Source organism: Carcharhinus amblyrhynchos, unplaced genomic scaffold (assembly GCF_965287045.1).
Source record: "Carcharhinus amblyrhynchos unplaced genomic scaffold, sCarAmb.v2.hapA chromosome_128, whole genome shotgun sequence".
In the NCBI taxonomy this organism is placed as follows: Eukaryota; Metazoa; Chordata; class Chondrichthyes; order Carcharhiniformes; family Carcharhinidae; genus Carcharhinus; species Carcharhinus amblyrhynchos.
This window is the reverse complement of record NW_027649868.1, coordinates 344,112-361,824: the sequence shown is the minus strand read 5'-3', so window position 1 is coordinate 361,824 and position 17,713 is coordinate 344,112. Positions and strand designations below refer to the sequence as shown.

The following is a 17,713-nucleotide window of genomic DNA, read 5'->3' as shown; positions in this document are numbered from 1 at the left end:
AGCTATTTACCATTTATATAGATGATCTGGAGGAGGGAACTGAGTGTATGGTGTCGAAATTTGCTGATGACACCAAGATTGGTGGAACGGCAAATTGCGTGGAGGGTGTGGAGAGTCTGCAGAAGGATCTAGATAGGCTGGGCGAATGGGCCAGGAACTGGCAAATGGAATTTAATGTTGGCAAGTGCGAGGTGGTCCGCTTTGGTAGGAATAATGGTAGGAAGGACTATTACTTACGTGGCGAAAAACTGCAGCAGGCGACGGTGCAGAGGGACCTCGGGTCCTTGTGCATGAGTCGCAAAAACCCAGCCTGCAGGTGCAGCCGGTGGTCAGGAAGGCGAATGGGATGCTGGCCTTCATAGCGAGGGGAATTGAATATAAAAGTAGGGAGGTCTTGCTGCGGCTGTACAGGGCATTGGTGAGGGCGCAGCTGGAGTACTGTGTGCAGTTTTGGTCGCCGTACTTACGCAGGGATATTTTGGCCTTGGAGGGAGTGCAGAGGAGGTTTACTAGGCTGATACCGGAGTTGAGGGGGTTGAGCTGAGGAGAGGCTGGATAAACTAGGCTTGTACTCGTTAGAGTTTAGAAGAATGAGGGGAGATCTCATTGAGACGTATAAGATGATGAATGGGATGGATAGGATAGAGGTGGAGAGGCTCTTCCCGCTCAGAAAGGACAGTAGGACTAGGGGGCACAGCCTCAAGATAAAGGGGGGGCGATTTAGAACGGAGTTGAGGAGGAACTTCTTCACTCAAAGGGTGGTGAATCTCTGGAATTCTCTGCCCGTTGAAGTGGTGGAGGCTACCTCGCTAAATATATTTAAGACGCGGGTTGATGGGTTTATGATAAGCGAGGGGATTAAGGGTTATGGGGAGAGGGCAGGAATGTGGAACTGAGCCACGACAGATCAGCCATGATCTTATTGAATGGTGGGGCAGGCTCGAAGGGCTAGATGGCCTACTCCTGCTCCTATTTCTGATGTCAGCCAGACTGGATGAGGACGGCAGTTTTCCTTCTCTAAAGAACATCAGTGAACCAGATGGGTTTTACTGACAATCAACAATGGTTTCGTGGTTATCATCAGACTCTTATTTCCTGAATTTTATTGAATTCAAATTTCATCTTTTGCTGTGGTGGGATTTGAACCCGGGTCCCCAGATCTTGCCCTGGATCTCCGGATTACTAGTCCAGTGACAATACCACTATGCCACTGCCTCCCCATCATACTCAAGTAACAAGTAAGAATCATAGAAATTCTACAATATAGAAGGAGGCCTTTTGGTCCATCGAGCCTACACCCTGATAACAAACCCAACCAATCCTTGTAAACCACTGTATTTCTCCTTGGCACTAAGGGGCAATTTAGCATGGCCAATCCACCTAATCTGCACATCTTTGGACTTGGGCAATTTAGCATGGCCAATCCACCTAACCTACACATCTTTGGATACTAAGGGGCAATTTAACATGGCCAATCCACCTAACCTGCGCATCTTTGGATACTAAGGGCAATTTCGCATGGCCAATCCACCTAACCTGCACATCTGCACTGTGGGAGGAAACCGGAGCACCAAAGGAAACCCACGCTGGCATGAGGAGAACATGTAAACTCCATACAGTCACTCGAAGTGGAACTGAACCCAGGTCCCTGATGCTGCGAGGCAGCAATGCCAATCACTGTGCCACCCTATATGAATAGTCCCAACAGATAAAAACAGCAATGGAGAGGAGGAAGCCATTACATCCAATCTAAGTTGGCTTGTGTTCTCCACCGTGTAGAGAATCGCTGCATCAAGCTGCTTTAACCCACTGTTGCTCTTTGAAAGAGCTCCCCGAATAACCCCAATTCCCTGTTCATCCATTGCCCTGCAAATTTTCCAATTCCCTTTGAAAGTATCTATTGTTTCTGCTTTCACCTTCTCCTTCAGGCAGTGTGTGCTGCAGATTGGAACTTGCTGCACAAGTTGTTTCTTTATTTCACCTCTGATTGTTTTGCCAATTGCCGAGGATCTTTATCCTCCAGTTCCCAACACGTTTACCATGTTTGTCTTCACATCCTCTGATCAAAACCTCTCTCAGGTCTCCACTTAACCTTCTGTTTTGATTTTTGATTTGATTTATTATTGTCACGTGTATTGGGATACAGGGAAAAGAATTGTTTCCTGTGTGCTATATAGACAAAACATACCGTTCATTGAGTACATAAGGGAGAAGGATTTGATTTATTATTGACACACGTATTGGGATACAGTGAAAAATATTGTTTCTTGCCCGCTATGCAGACAAAGCATACTGGGTCATAGAGTACATAGGAGAGAAGGAAAGGAGAAAATGCAGTATGTAGTGTTGCGGTCACAGCTAGGGTGTTGAGAATGATTAGCTTAATATGTGTTAGGTCCATTCAAAAGTCTAACAGCAGCAAGAAAGAAGCTGTTCTTGAGTCAGTTGATACGTGTCCTCAGACTTCCATATCTTTTTCCCAATGGAAGAAGGCAGAAGGGAGAATGTCCAGGGTGTGTGGGGTCCTTAATTACACTGGCTGCTTTAATTATAGTGTAGATGTGGCAGGACCAGGACAAATTGTTGTTATGGGAAGATGATGGCCTAGTGATATTATCGCTGAACTGTTAGTCCAGAAACTCAGCTAATGTTCTGGGAGACGTAGGTTCGAATCCCGCCGTGGCAGATGGTGGAATTTGAATTCAATAAAAAGTATCTGGAATTCAGGATCTACTGATGATCATGAAACCATTGTCGTTTGTCAGAAAAACCCGCCTGGTTCACTGATGTCTTTTGGGAAACAAAATCTGCCATCCTTACCTGGTCTGGCCTACTGCACAGCCACAGCAACGTGGTTGACTGTCGACTACCCTCTGGAATGGCCTAGCAAGCCACTCAGTTTTATTAATCACTACAAAGTCAAGGGTGACTAGGGATGGACAATAAATGCTGGCCAGCCAGTAACACCCCTGCTTCATGAATGAATTTAAAAAAACTGAACACCAGAAACCTGAAACTCTCGACCATTTCTGTGATTGAAGGAGAAAAATTCCAGCTTCTCCAGCGTCTCCACGTAACTGAAGCTCTTGATGCCTAGTTCCGTCTTGTCATCGCTGGTCCCTCTCCAAGGCCTTGACGTTCGTCCTAAGTTGCGATGCACGGATTAACCTCCAACTTTGGTTGGGCCTAACCAGCGACCTCAATGCACTTTTTGGCAGCGGTCACTGACAGGCAATGTAGGGTTGAAAGTAAAGTATATAAAGTAAAGGCTTACATTAGTGGAAAGTGGAACTGAGCCACAACAGATCAGCCATGATCTTGTTGAATGGCGGGGCAGGCTCGAAGGGCTAGATGGCCTACTCCTGCTCCTATTTCTTATGTTCTTATTATCACTGCAATGAATTTACTGGGAAAATCTCCTAGTCACTACACTCCGGCGCCTGTTTGGTTACCACTGAGGGAGAATTTAGTACCCTAACCAGCACGTCTTTCAGACTGTTGGAGGAAACCCACACAGATAGCGAGGAAGTGCGAATTCCACACACAGTGATCCAAACCGGGAATCGAGCATGGTTCCCTGGTGCTGTGAGGCAGCAGTGCTCACTATGCTGCTCACAAGATAAGATCAGAGGATTATTAGTTCTCTCCTATCTCTGCACAAGCTCAGATATTGTGGTTGGTTTTAGCCTTTTCCTTTGCTGCTCTGACTGAGGTCAGCTCAGTCCAGCTAACAAGCCAGAACCTTGATGGTATGCATGGTTATTATTGTACATTACTGATGGAGGGGAGAAGGGGAGGAGACATTGGCGCAGTGGTAATGTCAATGGACTTGTAATCCGGAAGTCCAGGTTAATCCTCGGAAGCATGGGTTCAAATCCTACCACGGCAGCTGCTGGTGGTATTAAAATTGAATTCATACCATCAGGTATCGGAAACTCATCTCAGTAACGGTGACCATTGAAACTGTCATTGATTGTCACCCTTTGCCAGTCTGAAATGTGACTGCAATAAAAGCAGTCCTGGAATAAAAGCAGTAAATGATGGAAGAACTGAGCAAGTCTGGCAGTATCTGTAGAGAGAGAAACAGAGACTGAATGTGCTTGACTCTTAACTGTGCTCAGAGCAAAGGCAGTTAGGAATGGGCACTGGATGTTGGTCTTGTCAGTGATGGAGGCACAGTGGTTAGCATTGCTACCTCACAGCACCATGGACCCGGGGGTTTGCTTCCTGGCTTGGGTCACTGTCTGTGCGGAGTCTGCACGTTCTCCCAGTGTCTGTATTGATTTCCTCCGGATGCTCCAGTTTCCTCCCACAGTCCGAAAGACGTGCGGGTTAGATGCATTGGCCATGCTAAATTCTCCCCCAGTGTTACCCAAACAGGCACCGGAGAGTGGTAACTAGGGAATTTTCACAGTAACTTCTTTGCAGTGTTAAATTAAGCCTGCTTGTGACACTATGAAACTTAAACGTGGCATCCCTTAAATTAACAATTAAAAACATGCCAAGTATTTTACTCATTTTGCTATCAACAATGCATTTCCTCCTCCCATTAGCCATCACAATTTATGCTGATTCTAATTTATTTTATTCATTGATGGAATGTGGGCATCGCTGGTTAGGCCAGCATTTATTGCTCAACCCTGATTGCCCCCTGAGAAACTACTCTTTGAATTGCTGCCATCCGTGTGGTGTGTGTTGACCCACCAGTGATGTTAAGGTGGGAATTCCAGGATTTTGACCCAGTGACAATGAAGGAATGGTTGATGTATTTCCAAGTCAAGATGATTAGATGTTTGGACGGGAGCTTGCAGATGGTGGATTTCCCATCCACATGCTGATCTTGTCCTTCGAGATGGTAGTAGTCATGGGTTTGGAAGGTTTGTCAAGGTGAGTTGTTGCTGTATATCTTGTAGATGGTGCACACGGCTGCCACTGAGCATCAGTGGTGGAGGGAGTGAATGTTTGAGGGTGGGGTGCCAGGTAAACAGGCTGAAGTTTCCTGGATGGTGTCAAGCTTCCAGAGTGTTTTTGGAGCTGCACTTGTCCAGGCAAGTGGAGAATATTCTATCACACTCTTGACTTGTGCCTTGCAGATGGTGGACAGGCTTTGGAGAGTCAGGAGGTGAGTACTCTCCACAGGATTGCCAGCCTCTGACCAGTTTTGGTACCCACAGTATTCGTATCGAATCCCTGCAGTGCAGCAGAGACCATTTTGCCCATCAACACTGATTTTCCGACAGAGTCTCTTACCCAGGGCCATCCCACTCCCTTAACCCCACACATTTACCCAGCTAATCCCCCTAACCTACGCATATTCTGGAGCGATGGAACAATTTAGCATGGCCAACGCAACTAATCTGCACATCTTTGGACACTAAGGGGCAATTTAGCATGGCCAATCCACCTAAGCTGCATGTCTTCGAACTGTGGGAAGAAACAGGAGTACCCGGCAGAAACCCACGCTGACATGGGGAAAACGTGCAGATTCCACACAGTCACCGAAGACCAGAGTTGAACCCGGGTCCCTGGCACTGTGAGGCAGCAGTTTTAACCACTCTGCCGCCATGCTGCCCTTTCTGGCTATGTGAGGTTTCACCCACTTGTTGATGAAGCTGAAGAGTTCCTGTGAAGGTCTTGAGGTCGAGATGTGACTGGGAATTGAATCTGCTGTTTATGAGGGAACTTTGCTTCCATTATTCTCTTTGAAGATGAAGGGAAGCTGAATTAATGGCGAGCTTCAATTAGGTCTTGAAACAGAATCTAATGATGTATTCACATTGGATGTGTGCCTGTTTTTTTTTTGAATGCAGTCATATGTGTGGCATAGAGTTACTGAATGTGTGGTTGGTATTTCTGGCCAAGCCAAGGTAGTCTTTGTATTAGATGGCATGACAGGAATGCAGATCAGAGTGTTGGAATGTACTGACAACGCCAGCTTTGATAGCCAGTGTTCAGCTCCCTTGCTTCAGGGGTTTATTTTCAGGAAGGGTGATTTTTAATTGGCAAACTGGTAGGTAGCATGCGGAAGTGAAGGTGGATGCACTCGTCTGAGGCATTGGAGACAGACTGTTGGGAAGCTGTGCGCTGGGTGGTAACACCGTTTGGAAATGAGTGGGAAGGTTTTGAGCTCCACGGCATTGTAGAGGCGAAATACAAACGAGCAGAAATCAGCATGCGCAGGTTCAGCAAAAACTCTTCCCCAGAACAGAGTTGTGTGGATTTTGGGGGAGATAGTATGTCACATATTAGCCCACGTTGTTAACAATATTTTCATCCAGCACAGATTTACGCTAGCTACGTTTTTACCCTGTCATCCTGCATCTCAGGCTGAGGCTTTGTACTAGTGTAATCCTGACAAATCTTTCATCCGTTTATTAAATTCTACAAGGGCTTGTTTGGCAACCACTTTCAGCTTGCACACTTCAATAAAAGCTTGCATTCATCCACAAACCCTACAGTGCAGCAGGCCGTTCTGCCCATCATGTCTGGACCCTCCATAAGAGACCCATCTCCGTAACCCCACACATTTAGCATGGCCAATTCACCTAATCTACAAATCTTTGGACACTAAGCAGCAATTTAGCATGGCCAATGCACCTAACCTGCACACCTTTGGACGCTAAGGAGCAATTTAGCATGGCCAATGCACCTAACCTGCACATCTTTGGACACTAAGGAGCAATTTAGCATGGCCAATCAACCTAACCCGTACATCTTTGTGTTAAATGTGTTCAATCTGATTCATGGGGCCATGGTTAGTGAACAAGCCTGATTTCAATCTTGCAGTCCACTGAGATAAGAGAGAGCCTTGCATGCAGCCCACTCACTAGCCGAGGTTGCCTATCACTGCATTCATCTGCCTTTTGTCTCTCCAAGCCGTGGATTGATTGATGTGTATTCATGTTTTCCAAGATTTTCTGGTTTGCCTGTTCGTCTCCAAACAAGTTTCATTCACTTGCACATTAGCCCTCAGCAGCTGTCACTTTTCATGCACAGTGCTGTTCTGTTCTCACCTCCCCTAGACAGACTACTCCATGTAATACGTTTCCTCAGCAAAATGTTTATTCATAGCTGTTGTGCAGTAGAATGCTTAAATAAGATCTGTTTTTTGACCCAGTCACTGTTGCTGTGGATTTGTAGAGATTGCTTGCGGTGATGCTTTTTTTAAAGGACAGCTGTTCGCACGCGATGGGCTGAATGGCCTCTTTCTGAACTGCAGGGATTCTATGATTTACTTGTGTCCAAATACAGTGCACTAAAAAGTGTTTGTGTGATCATGTACTGTATGAAATTGGGAGGGAATTTAGAAATGCTTGTGACAGATGTGAATGAGAAAATTCCATTTCATAAATAGGAATTCACACAGAAGATTTGTTACATTCAGGCAAATGCGTGAATAACACTGATTCTGCTTTCCCTCTTGCCTTTACTTCTAAGCACCCCATAAGTTTATTTATTAGTGTCGCAAGTAGGCTTACATTGACACTGCAATGGAGTTGCTCTGAAAATCCCCTAATCGCCACACTCCGGCACTTGTTCGGGTAACACTGAGGGAGAATTTAGCCCAGCCAATGCATGTCTTTCAGACTGTGAGAGGAAACCAGGGCACCCAGAGGAAGCCCACACAGAGAACGTGCAGGCAGTGACCCAAGCTGGGAATCGAATCAGGGTCCCTGACGCTGTGAGGCAGCAGTGCGAAAAACTGTGCTGTGGTGTTTGTCTGTGCGAGCGCCTGCGCATAAGATGTTGGGAGGGAGCTTAGAAATTCTTGTGACAGAGATATGAATGATAACAAAATTCCACTTCGTTAACAGAAAAGATTTGTTACTTTAAGACAAATGTGTGAACGACGCTTAGTCTGTTTCCTGTTTGCCTTTGCTTTACTTTTTGAGCACCCCCTCCCCCACACCTTGGTATAAATTGCCCCTACGCACACGTGTTTTCAGTATTATACAATTAAAGGAAAAAACGTTGGTTCTGTTTGAATATTTCATGTTTGGTAATTAAATGTCTCTAGTTTGGAGTGCCCCAAAGATTTATTGGACAGCACTTGTGGGCAAACTACACAGCAGCTGTGGTACATCTTCACGGCCAGTGTAAATAAAACCAAAATATAGGTAGCCGTCTTTTTCTGTCTTAAATGTTGCAGGGCTAATGGCAGTTTTATATGTATTATTCACACCTCCGCCTTGCTGCTGCTTATCTCTGGTAGCTTAACTTGATGAAGGAAGCTTGGTTTTATTGTTCTGTAGGTCTTGTCTTACTGAAGCTGATGGCCGAATTTAAAAATGTGCTCTATATCTGGTATTTATTTGCCAGTTTTCCCCCACCTTGCAGCTTACTGGCTCCTGCTGCTGAAATAGCTCTGGCACCTGGCAGCCAGAATGCATTGTGTAACCTGAGAACATGTTGGTTTCTCTGCACGCAGCACGCGCCAATTTACGATGGGAATAAACGTTAGTTTTACCCATGTCCCAATGATGGAAATGTTCCACCGTGACCAGAAAGCAGAGTCAAACATGACAGCAACACCTCTACTTTCTCAGGAGACTAAGGAAATTTGGCATGGCCGCGCTGGCTTTAAAAAAAAAATTCCTACAGTGCAGAATGAGGCCATTCAACCCATTGAGTCTGCACTGACCACAATCCCATGAAAGCCCTATTCCCGTAACCCAATGTATTTACCCTGCTCATCTCCTTGATGCTAAGGCACAATTTAACACGGCCAGTGAATCTAACCCTCGCCATCGCATTAAGTTGACCTTTCTCTACACCCTAGCTATGATTGTAACACTACGTTCTGCACCCTCTCCTTTCCTTCTCTATGAATGGTATGCTTTGTCTGTATAGCGCATAAGAAACAGTACTTTTCACTGTATCCCAATACATGTTATAATAATAAATCAAATCAAATTCTTCTCCCCATGTACTCTATGAAAGGTATGCTTGTATAGTGCGCAAGAAACAATAGTTTTCACTATATCCCAATACATGTCACAATAATTAATAAAATCAAACCCTTCTCCCCTATGTACTTTATGAACAGTATGCTTTGTCTGTATAGTGCGCAAGAAACAATACTTTTCACTGTATCCCAATACACGTGACAGTAATAAATCAGATCAAATCAAAATCAAATCATTAGAATGTTGGGGGGAAACTGGAGCACCCAGAAGAAACCCATGCAGATATGGGGAGAGCGTGCAGACTCCATACAGACAGTGACTGAAGGACGATTCCAGTTCAGGCCCTGGCACAGAGCGAGCAGTGCTTACCATTTGTGCCTCCAATGTTTACAGGTGCACCACAGAAAGCATCCTTTCTGGATATATCACAGCTTGGTATGGCTCCTGCTCTGACCAAAAGACCATAGATCATAGGAAACAGGATCAGAATTATGCCATTCAGCCCATCAGGTCTGTTCTGTCATTCAAACATGGATGATATGATTCTCATCCTCATTCTTCTCCCTGGAACCCTGTGTACAAGGTGAAGGCATGTAAAATTGCTGGCTCCAACGCACCCCTCCCTGATGAGCTCAATGCATTCTAAGCCCATTTTGAGCAAGAAGATCAGCGAGAGCATGCCTTCCACCCTGGAAGCCCTGGATGAACCTGTATCTGGGGTCACCATTGCAGATGTCAGAGCAGCCTTCTTCATTGCTGGGATCATTCTTGTAAACCTCCTCTGGTCTCCCTCCAAGGCCAGCACATTCTTCCTTAGTTATGGGGCCCAAAACTGCTCACAGTGTTGAAAAGGGGATCTGACTAGAGCTTTTTCAGCCTCAGCAGGGCATCCTTGCTCTTGCATTCTAACCCTCTAGATTAATGCTAACATTGCATTTACCTTCCTAACTGCCAACTGAACCTGCATGTTAACCTTGGGAATCCTGAACCAGGAGTTCCAAGTCCGTAAGATTCTACAAAGGTCGTGAATCTAGCCCAATCCATCATGCAAGCCAGCCTCTCACCCATTGACTCTGTCTACACTTACCCCTGCCTCTGAAAAGCAGCCAGCATAATCAAGAGCCCCATGTACCCTGGACATACTCTCTTCAGCCTTTTAGGAAAAAGATATAAAAGTCTGAGGACGTGTACCGAACGACTCGAGCAGCTTCTTTCCTGCTGCCATCAGACTTTTGAATGGACCTACCATAGATTAAGTTGATCTTTCTCTATACCCTAGCTATGACTATAACACTGCATTCTGCACCCTCTCCTTTCCTTCTCCCCTAGATACTCTTATGTACAGTATGTCTTGCTGTGTAGCTGTTGATGTGGACTTACTTGCTTTCCAGTACAGAAATTGCACCATTGTAGTCATTTTGCCCAGCACAGTGGTTAGCACTGCTGCCTCACAGCATCAGGGATCCAGGTTCGATTCTGGTCTCGGGTAACTGCCTGCGTGGAGTTTGCACATTCTCCCTCTGCCTACATGGATTTCTTCGGGTACTCCAGTTTCCTCCTACAGACCAAGGTGTGTGGGTTAGGTTGCTTGGCATTGCTCAGTTGCTCCTTAATGTCTGGGAAATTAGCAGAATAAATATATAGAGTTGTGGGAATAGGGCTTGGGTGAGATTGTTGTCGGTGCCTGCTCAATGGACCAAATTTCCTCTTTCTGCACTGTCGGGATTCTGTGATTCTCCTCTATCTGGATGGCACAATGATTACTCCCTGTGTCTGCATGTGTTTTCCCCGGGTGTTCAGGTTTTCCCCCAAAGATGTGTAGGTTAGGTGGCTTGGCCATGCCAAATCGTCCATTAGTGTTGGGGGATTGGGGGGGTAAATGTGTGGTGTTACAGGAATAGTGCCCGAGTGGGATTGTTGTCTGTGTCGACTTGATGTGCCAAATGGCCTCTTTCTGCACTGTCAGGAGTCTGTGAGCCTCTGTACAAGGCGTGTCACTTTGAGAAGTCGAACAAACTAACTAGATCACTTCAGAAATGAATCTTTGCTTAATGATGAGCGAGCCCTGCTTTACCACCTACAAGGTGCATTGCAGCAAGGGTTCTGTGACAGCACTTTCCAACCTTCAGCACCAAGAGGAAGGGTACCAGGCTCATGGGAGCACCACCACCTTGCATGCTCATTTGCTAAGTGCACACTAGCCTGACTGAATCAGTCCTTAGAATAGGAACATAGGAATTAGGAGTGGGAGTAGGCAATTCAGCCCTTTTAGCCTGCTCTGCCATTCTATATGATCATGGCTGACCTCCATCCTACCTTAAGTCCACTTCCCTGCCTTTTCCCCATTGCCCTTTATTCCGCTTTTGATCAAATAATTATCTATCTCTTTCTTGAATCCACTGATTCTGCACCCACTACACTGGGGCAGTGAGTTCCGTAGATTCACAGCTCTCTGTGAGAAGTAGCTGGTCCTTATCTCTATCTTGAGCCTCCCCCCTCTTACTCTACAACTATGACTTCTTGTTCTAGACTGTTCTGGAAGGGGGAACATTTGGTTAACATTTATTTTATCAATCCTGTTGTGTGTTTTATATACCTCAATCAAATTCCCCCTCTCATTCTTCTGCGGTCCAGTGAGTACAAGCGCAAGCTACTCAACCACTCTTCGTACAACAGCCGTTTCAAACCTGGAATCAATAGCACTGTGGGTGTGTAACCACACTGCACTTAATCGCCCGGAGTCAAAAGATCAGCTCATCACCACCTTCTCCGGGGCATTTGGGGATCTGGAATGAATGCTGGCCTTGCCAGTAATACTTGCGTCCCAGGAATAAATTGAACACGGACATTTTTCTCTGCTAACTTTGCTGAATTTAGTGCCATGTTTCTGGTACAAAAGCAAACTTTGCCACCTTTGCTTGTTTTTTTCTTTCTGTGCAAAATCCACAGAGAGAGTTTGGTTTTAAATTCTGCTTGGTCTCCAAGCACTGCTGTTATTATTAGCGTGTTCAGTAATCACCAAGCCAGGCAATAGCTTCCACAGTGACGAAATGGAACTCCCCAAGCCCTCTGTTGAATGTTGCCGAGGGGACAGTCCTCAGTGACATGAGTCATTGATTGGGGTGCACCACAGCTGCAGTCCAGGATCCCCACAAGGCGCCACTTGTTGCTGATTTGCTACACAACACTGCAGAAACGGTTCATGTTGCTGTAGCAAGTTAAAGCCGGGTAGGTGTAGACAGAGCCAATGGATGGGAGGCTGGTTTGCGTGATGCGTTGGGCTACATTCACGAACCTTTGTAGTTTCTTGTGGCCTCGGTCAGAGCAGGAGCCATACCAAGCTGTGATACAACCAGAAAGAATGTGGTGCATCTGAAAAAGTTGGCGAGAGTCGCAGCGGACATGCCAAACTTCCTTAGTCTTCAGAGAAAGTAGAGGCATTGGCATGCTTTCTTAAATATAGTGTTGGCATGGGGGGACTTCCTTGTTACAATCTCCATCTTTATGTGAAGGGAGGCGTAAGGAGTTGGGGGTGGGGGGGGGGGGGGGCGGGGGGAGGGATGGAATGTTGCTTGGGATTGAGAGCCAGGGGAGTTGAGGTGATCAGAGGGCACCTAAATTCATTGTTGCGCTGAGCTGTGTATGACTAGTGTGGGATGAGTTGTCTTGTGCTGGCTCACAACACCCGACAGGTGAAAAGATAATGGCAGGAGCTGAGGTCCTTAAGTTTTGAGCATTTGCACCCCATGAAGAGTCAGCAAGTTTGCTGAGGAAGTTCTCTCACTTTGTTGCTGTCTTGCTGGGTGTTTTTTTTGTGTCAGGCACAGGTCAAGGGTAACAGTCAAGGTAAGCAAGGATTGTTCACTTTTCAGTCTCTTGCCATTCAAGGAGATGGAAGTTCCATCTTGACACTAGCATTGTGGAGATGGAATATAATTGAGACTGTTTTGTTGCTGTTGGGCTATAGCTACAGTACTTTGTAACGTTGATATTTAGTGCTGCCTCTAGTATAGCGACAGAAAGGTCTGGGTCCTTCTTGTGGACGGACACAGTACCAGATTGGTCCTTCCAGTCGCTTGCCACTTCAGCACATCCGCCCTGTGCTCCTGTCCACATGTCCACCCTTGGCCTTTTTCAGTGTTCCAGTGAACTCCAATGCAAACTGGAGGAACAGCACTTCATCTTCCAATTGGGCACTTTTACAGCCTCCCCGACTGAACATTGTGTTCAACAACTTCAGAGCATTAACTCTCCCCTCCACCGTCACCCCTTTTGTTTTGTTTTGTTTCATCTCATTCATTCATTTTATCATTCTTCTTTCTCACTTCCATCCTTCCATCCCCCCGCCTTTCAGGGCATCTGCCACGTTCTTCAGGCAGTCCCTTTGACAGTCTGTACCTCTGTTCTGCCTTCTGATCATGGACGCTTTCAGCACCCAATCCCAACGCCCCCACTCTCATAATATAAATCTCTACTGATTCTCTTTGCTCCCAGCTCTGATGAAGGGTCATCCAGACTCAAAACGTTGGCTCTATTCTCCCCCGACAGGTGCTGTCAGACCTGCTGAGATTTTCCAGCACCTTCTGTTTTTGTTTTAGATTCCAACATCCACAGTATTTTGCTTTTAATTGACTCTGTCCACACTTCCCGCTGCCTCGGGAAAGCAGCGAATATAATCACGGATCCCACGCACCCAGGGGCATTCTCTCTTCAACCTTCTTTCATCGGCATAAAGATACAAAAGTCAGAAAACATGTACCATTCGACTCAAGAACAGCTTCTTCCCTGCTGGCATCTGACTTTTAAATGGACCTTATATATATTAAGCTGATCTTTCTGTTCCCTATGACTGTAACACTACATTCTGCAGCCTATTCTTTTCCTTCTCCCCATGTTCTGTATGGACAGTATAATTTGTTTGTATAGCATGCAAGAATACTTTTCACTGTCTCCCAATACATGTGACAATAATAAATCAAATCCTTCTCCCCATGTACTCTGAACGGTATGCTTTGTCTGTATAGTGCACAAGAAACCATACTTTTCACTGTCTCCCAATACATGTGATAAATAATAAATCAAATCAAATCCTTCTCCTCTATGTACTCTATGAATGGTATGCTTTTCTGTATAATGCACAACAAAAAAAATTTTTCACTGTATTCCAATACTGTATTCCAATTCACTGTATTCCAATAAATCAAATCGAATTAGAATCCTCTCTCATTACTCTAAACTTTTATTTTTGTGATGTACGCTTTACCTCGGTAAGGATCGTCTGAGTATGCAGTTACACGATAGGTTCGCACAGTTAAAGGCAAAAGCATAGCAGGAAATTTGCAAAGAGTGTCTACCAGATGGGATAGTTTTCCCTTTTCTCACGTATTCTTGCTTCTTTTCCCCCTCCACAACAGTCAACTAACTGTCACCTTGCGACTCGTCCAAAACGAATCTCTGCCAAAGCTGAAGATTCGAACTGGAGTCTCTGGCACAAGGAGAGGGCAGCAGGGTCCTCATTTGGAGAGATTAGAGGTTGGACTGTATGATATTGGATGAACTGCTAAGGTTTTTTAAGGCTCTGGTCAGGCCACATTTGGAATATTGTGAGCAATTTTGGACCCCGTTTCTAAGGAAGGATGTGCTGGCTCTGGAGCGGGAACAGAGGAGGTTCATGAGTGATCCCTGGAGTGAAGAGCTTGTTGTATGAGGAACGGCTGAGGACTCTGGGTCTGCACTCATTGGAAGGATGAGGAGGAATCTTATTGAAACTTACAGGATACTACGAGGCCTGGATAGACTGGACGTGGAGAGGATGTTTCCAGTAGTAGGAGAGAGACTAGGATCCGAGGGCATAGCCTCAGAACTGAGATGAGAAGAAATGTCTTCAGCCAGAGAGTGGTGAATCTGTGGAATTGAAGGCTGTGGAGGCCGGGTCATTGGCTGTATTTAAGACAATACAGCCTTGATTGGTAAAGAGATCAAAGGTTACAGAGAAAAGATGGGAGAATGGAGTTGAGAAACTTATCAGCCATGATTGAATGGCGGGCCATACTCGATGGACCAAATGTACTGGTTCTGCTCCTATATCTTGTGGTCTTATGAACTATGTAGTTGTGCTGTGCAAGCTGCAGTCCGATGTTGTCTCAGTCTCGGGACAGAATGCAGCAAGTTGGTGGCTAGCAGAAAATTAATGATTATACCTCTGGGAGGTGGGTAGTTTGATGATTGCAGTGGTGGAAAGAGCAGCCATTATTCAGTTGTTTTTCTGCTTTTTTACTCCTGAGTGGACAGGGCAGCGAGCACATCACAGAGAATTGAGTGTCCATTTGCTTTATCTGCTTAAGTGCGGATAATTGGCTTTGGAGGCAAGCATTACCATTTGAGGAAGAGAATATCCATTCCATGATATTTTACCCTCAGTAACAGACTGGATGAAGCACTTATGTCTAAAATATTGTTAAACTGTTCCACCACAGAAGAAAAATAAATTGATTCAGATTTCTGTTGGGCCTTGGCTGTTTTTTTGTTAAAAGCACAAGGCATTCCTTGGCTATGTTGATCAGGGGTTTGGTAGCAGCAATTGTATTATAAAATTATGCTACTGCTCCCCTGTGCTGGGTTTGACTATCAGAATCATAGAATCTTTACAGTGCAGAAGGAGGCCATTTGCCCCATCGGTCCTGCACTGACATTCTGTCAGAGCATCTTACCCAGGCCTTCAATGCTGTGCTATTCCCATAACCCCATGTATTTTGCCCCACTAATGCCCCTAACCTACACGTTTTGGAACACTAAGGGGCAATTTAGCATGGCCAATCCACCTAACTTGTACATCTTTGGACACTAAGGGGCAATTTGGCATGGCCAATCCACCTAACTTGTACATCTTTGGACACTACGGGGCAATTTAGCATGGCCAATCCACCTAACTTGTACACCTTTGGATACTAAGGGAAAATTTAGCATGGCCAATCTACCTAACCTGCGCATCTTTGAACTCCAAGGGGCAATTTGGCATGGCCAGTCCACAGGAATGATGCAATGGCACAGTGGTTAGCACTGCTGCCTCACAATGCCAGGGGCCTGGGTTCAATTCCTGGCTGAGGTCACTGTCTGTGCGGAGACTGCACATCCTCCCCGTGTTGGACTGTGGTTTCCTCCCACAGTCCAAAAGACGTGCTGCTTAGGTGGATCGGCCGTGCTAAATTCTCCCTCAGTGTTACCCGAACAGGCGCCGGAGCGTGGCGACTGGGGGATTTTCACAGTAACTTCATTGCAGTGTCAATGTAAGCCTACCTGTGACTAATAAATAAACTGAGCTAACCAACAAGTCTCGACCTTTGCATAGTCTGTGTCCACCTGCTACGATTCCCGTGGTGGGCGGATGGGATGGGAAAATTCTGCCCATTGAGTCAAATCAAAGCAGCCATTACTGAAGTGGTGTTACTCTGGAAAGTGGTGGTGGTTTGAAAAAGTTGCAGATTTTAGACATAGTTGTGATACCCTGAAAAACTCTGCTTTACTCAATGTATGTTTTCTTTGCTCCCCTCCCCACAGGACCCTGCGGGTATATTTGAATTGGTGGAAGTTGTTGGAAATGGCACCTACGGGCAAGTCTACAAGGTAAAACAAACAAAGTAATCTTTGCTTTTATTTTTTGGAATAATTAGAATGTACCTATTCTGCCTTCGGTGGGCACAGATTTGGGCAATGCCTTCGCAAATTCTCTGATTTAACTTTAACTTCCCTTTTTTTTGTACCAGTGGCAGCTCATCACCAGGGCTAACAGCACCCTCTCCCACTGGAGCTGATAAAATGGCGCTTATCAGATGATGAGCGTCTCACCTCCCCATCACCTATACTCTTGGCTGATGTCAGCCTGTCCATGCTTCTAAGAGCGGATCCCATCTGCTATGAGTTAGAATCATAGAATCTTTACAGTGCAGAAGGAGGCCCACCGAGTCTGCACTGACCACAGTCTCATCCAGGCCCTATCCCCATGACCCCATGCATTTACCCGAGCTAATCCCCCTGACACTAAGGGGCAATTTAGCATGGCCAGTCCACCTAACTGTTAAAATGGCGGCGCGGGCTCGTTGGGCCGAAGGGCCTGTTTCCCGGGCTGTTTTTGTTCTTTGTTCTTTCTTTGTTCTTTAACCCGCACATCTTTGGCCACTGAGGAGCAATTTAACATGGCCAATCCACTTAACCTGCACATCTTTGCCCACTAAGGGGCAATTTAACATGACCAATCCCCCTAACCTGCACTAAGGTTGGATACTAAGGGGCAATTTAGCATGACCAATCCATCTAGCCCTACTATCTTGGAGTTTAGAGGGGGGAAATGGAGCACCAGGAGGAAACCCACGCAGACGTGGGGAGCACAAGCAAACTTCACACAAGTTACTGTGGCACAATGGTTAGTACCCCTGCCTCACAGCGCCAGGGACCTGGGTTTGACTCCTGGCGTGAGTCACACTCTGTGCAGAGTCTGCATGTTTTCCCATGTCTGTGTGGGTTTCCTCCCACAGTTCAAGAGATGTGTTGGATAGGGGGATCGGCCGTGCTTAAATTCTCCCTCAGTGTACCTGAACAGGCGCCAGAGTGTGGCGACTAGGGGATTTTCACAGTAACTTCATTGTAGTGTTAATGTAAGCCTATTTGTGACACTAATAAATAAATTAAAAACCCGAGGCCAGAATTGAACCTGGGTCCCTGGCATCGTGAGGCAGCAACGCTGACCACAATGCCAACACAGCACCTTTATTGTGAACTGAGGCACTTTGTTCTTTTCTTAAACAATCACT

General features: G+C 45.8%; 1 protein-coding gene across 4 annotated transcripts in view; it reads left to right on the top strand.

The window, feature by feature from the left end:
* The window catches only part of LOC145338650 (misshapen-like kinase 1), a 316,064-nt gene that overhangs the window by 57,202 nt on the left and 241,149 nt on the right, over window positions 1-17,713 (top strand). For all 4 annotated transcript variants that reach the window (XM_080183038.1, XM_080183040.1, XM_080183039.1 and 1 more), the window contains exon 2: window positions 16,464-16,529. In XM_080183038.1, coding sequence (XP_080039164.1) covers window positions 16,464-16,529 — 66 coding nt within the window. The remainder of the gene's footprint in view (window positions 1-16,463; window positions 16,530-17,713) is intronic.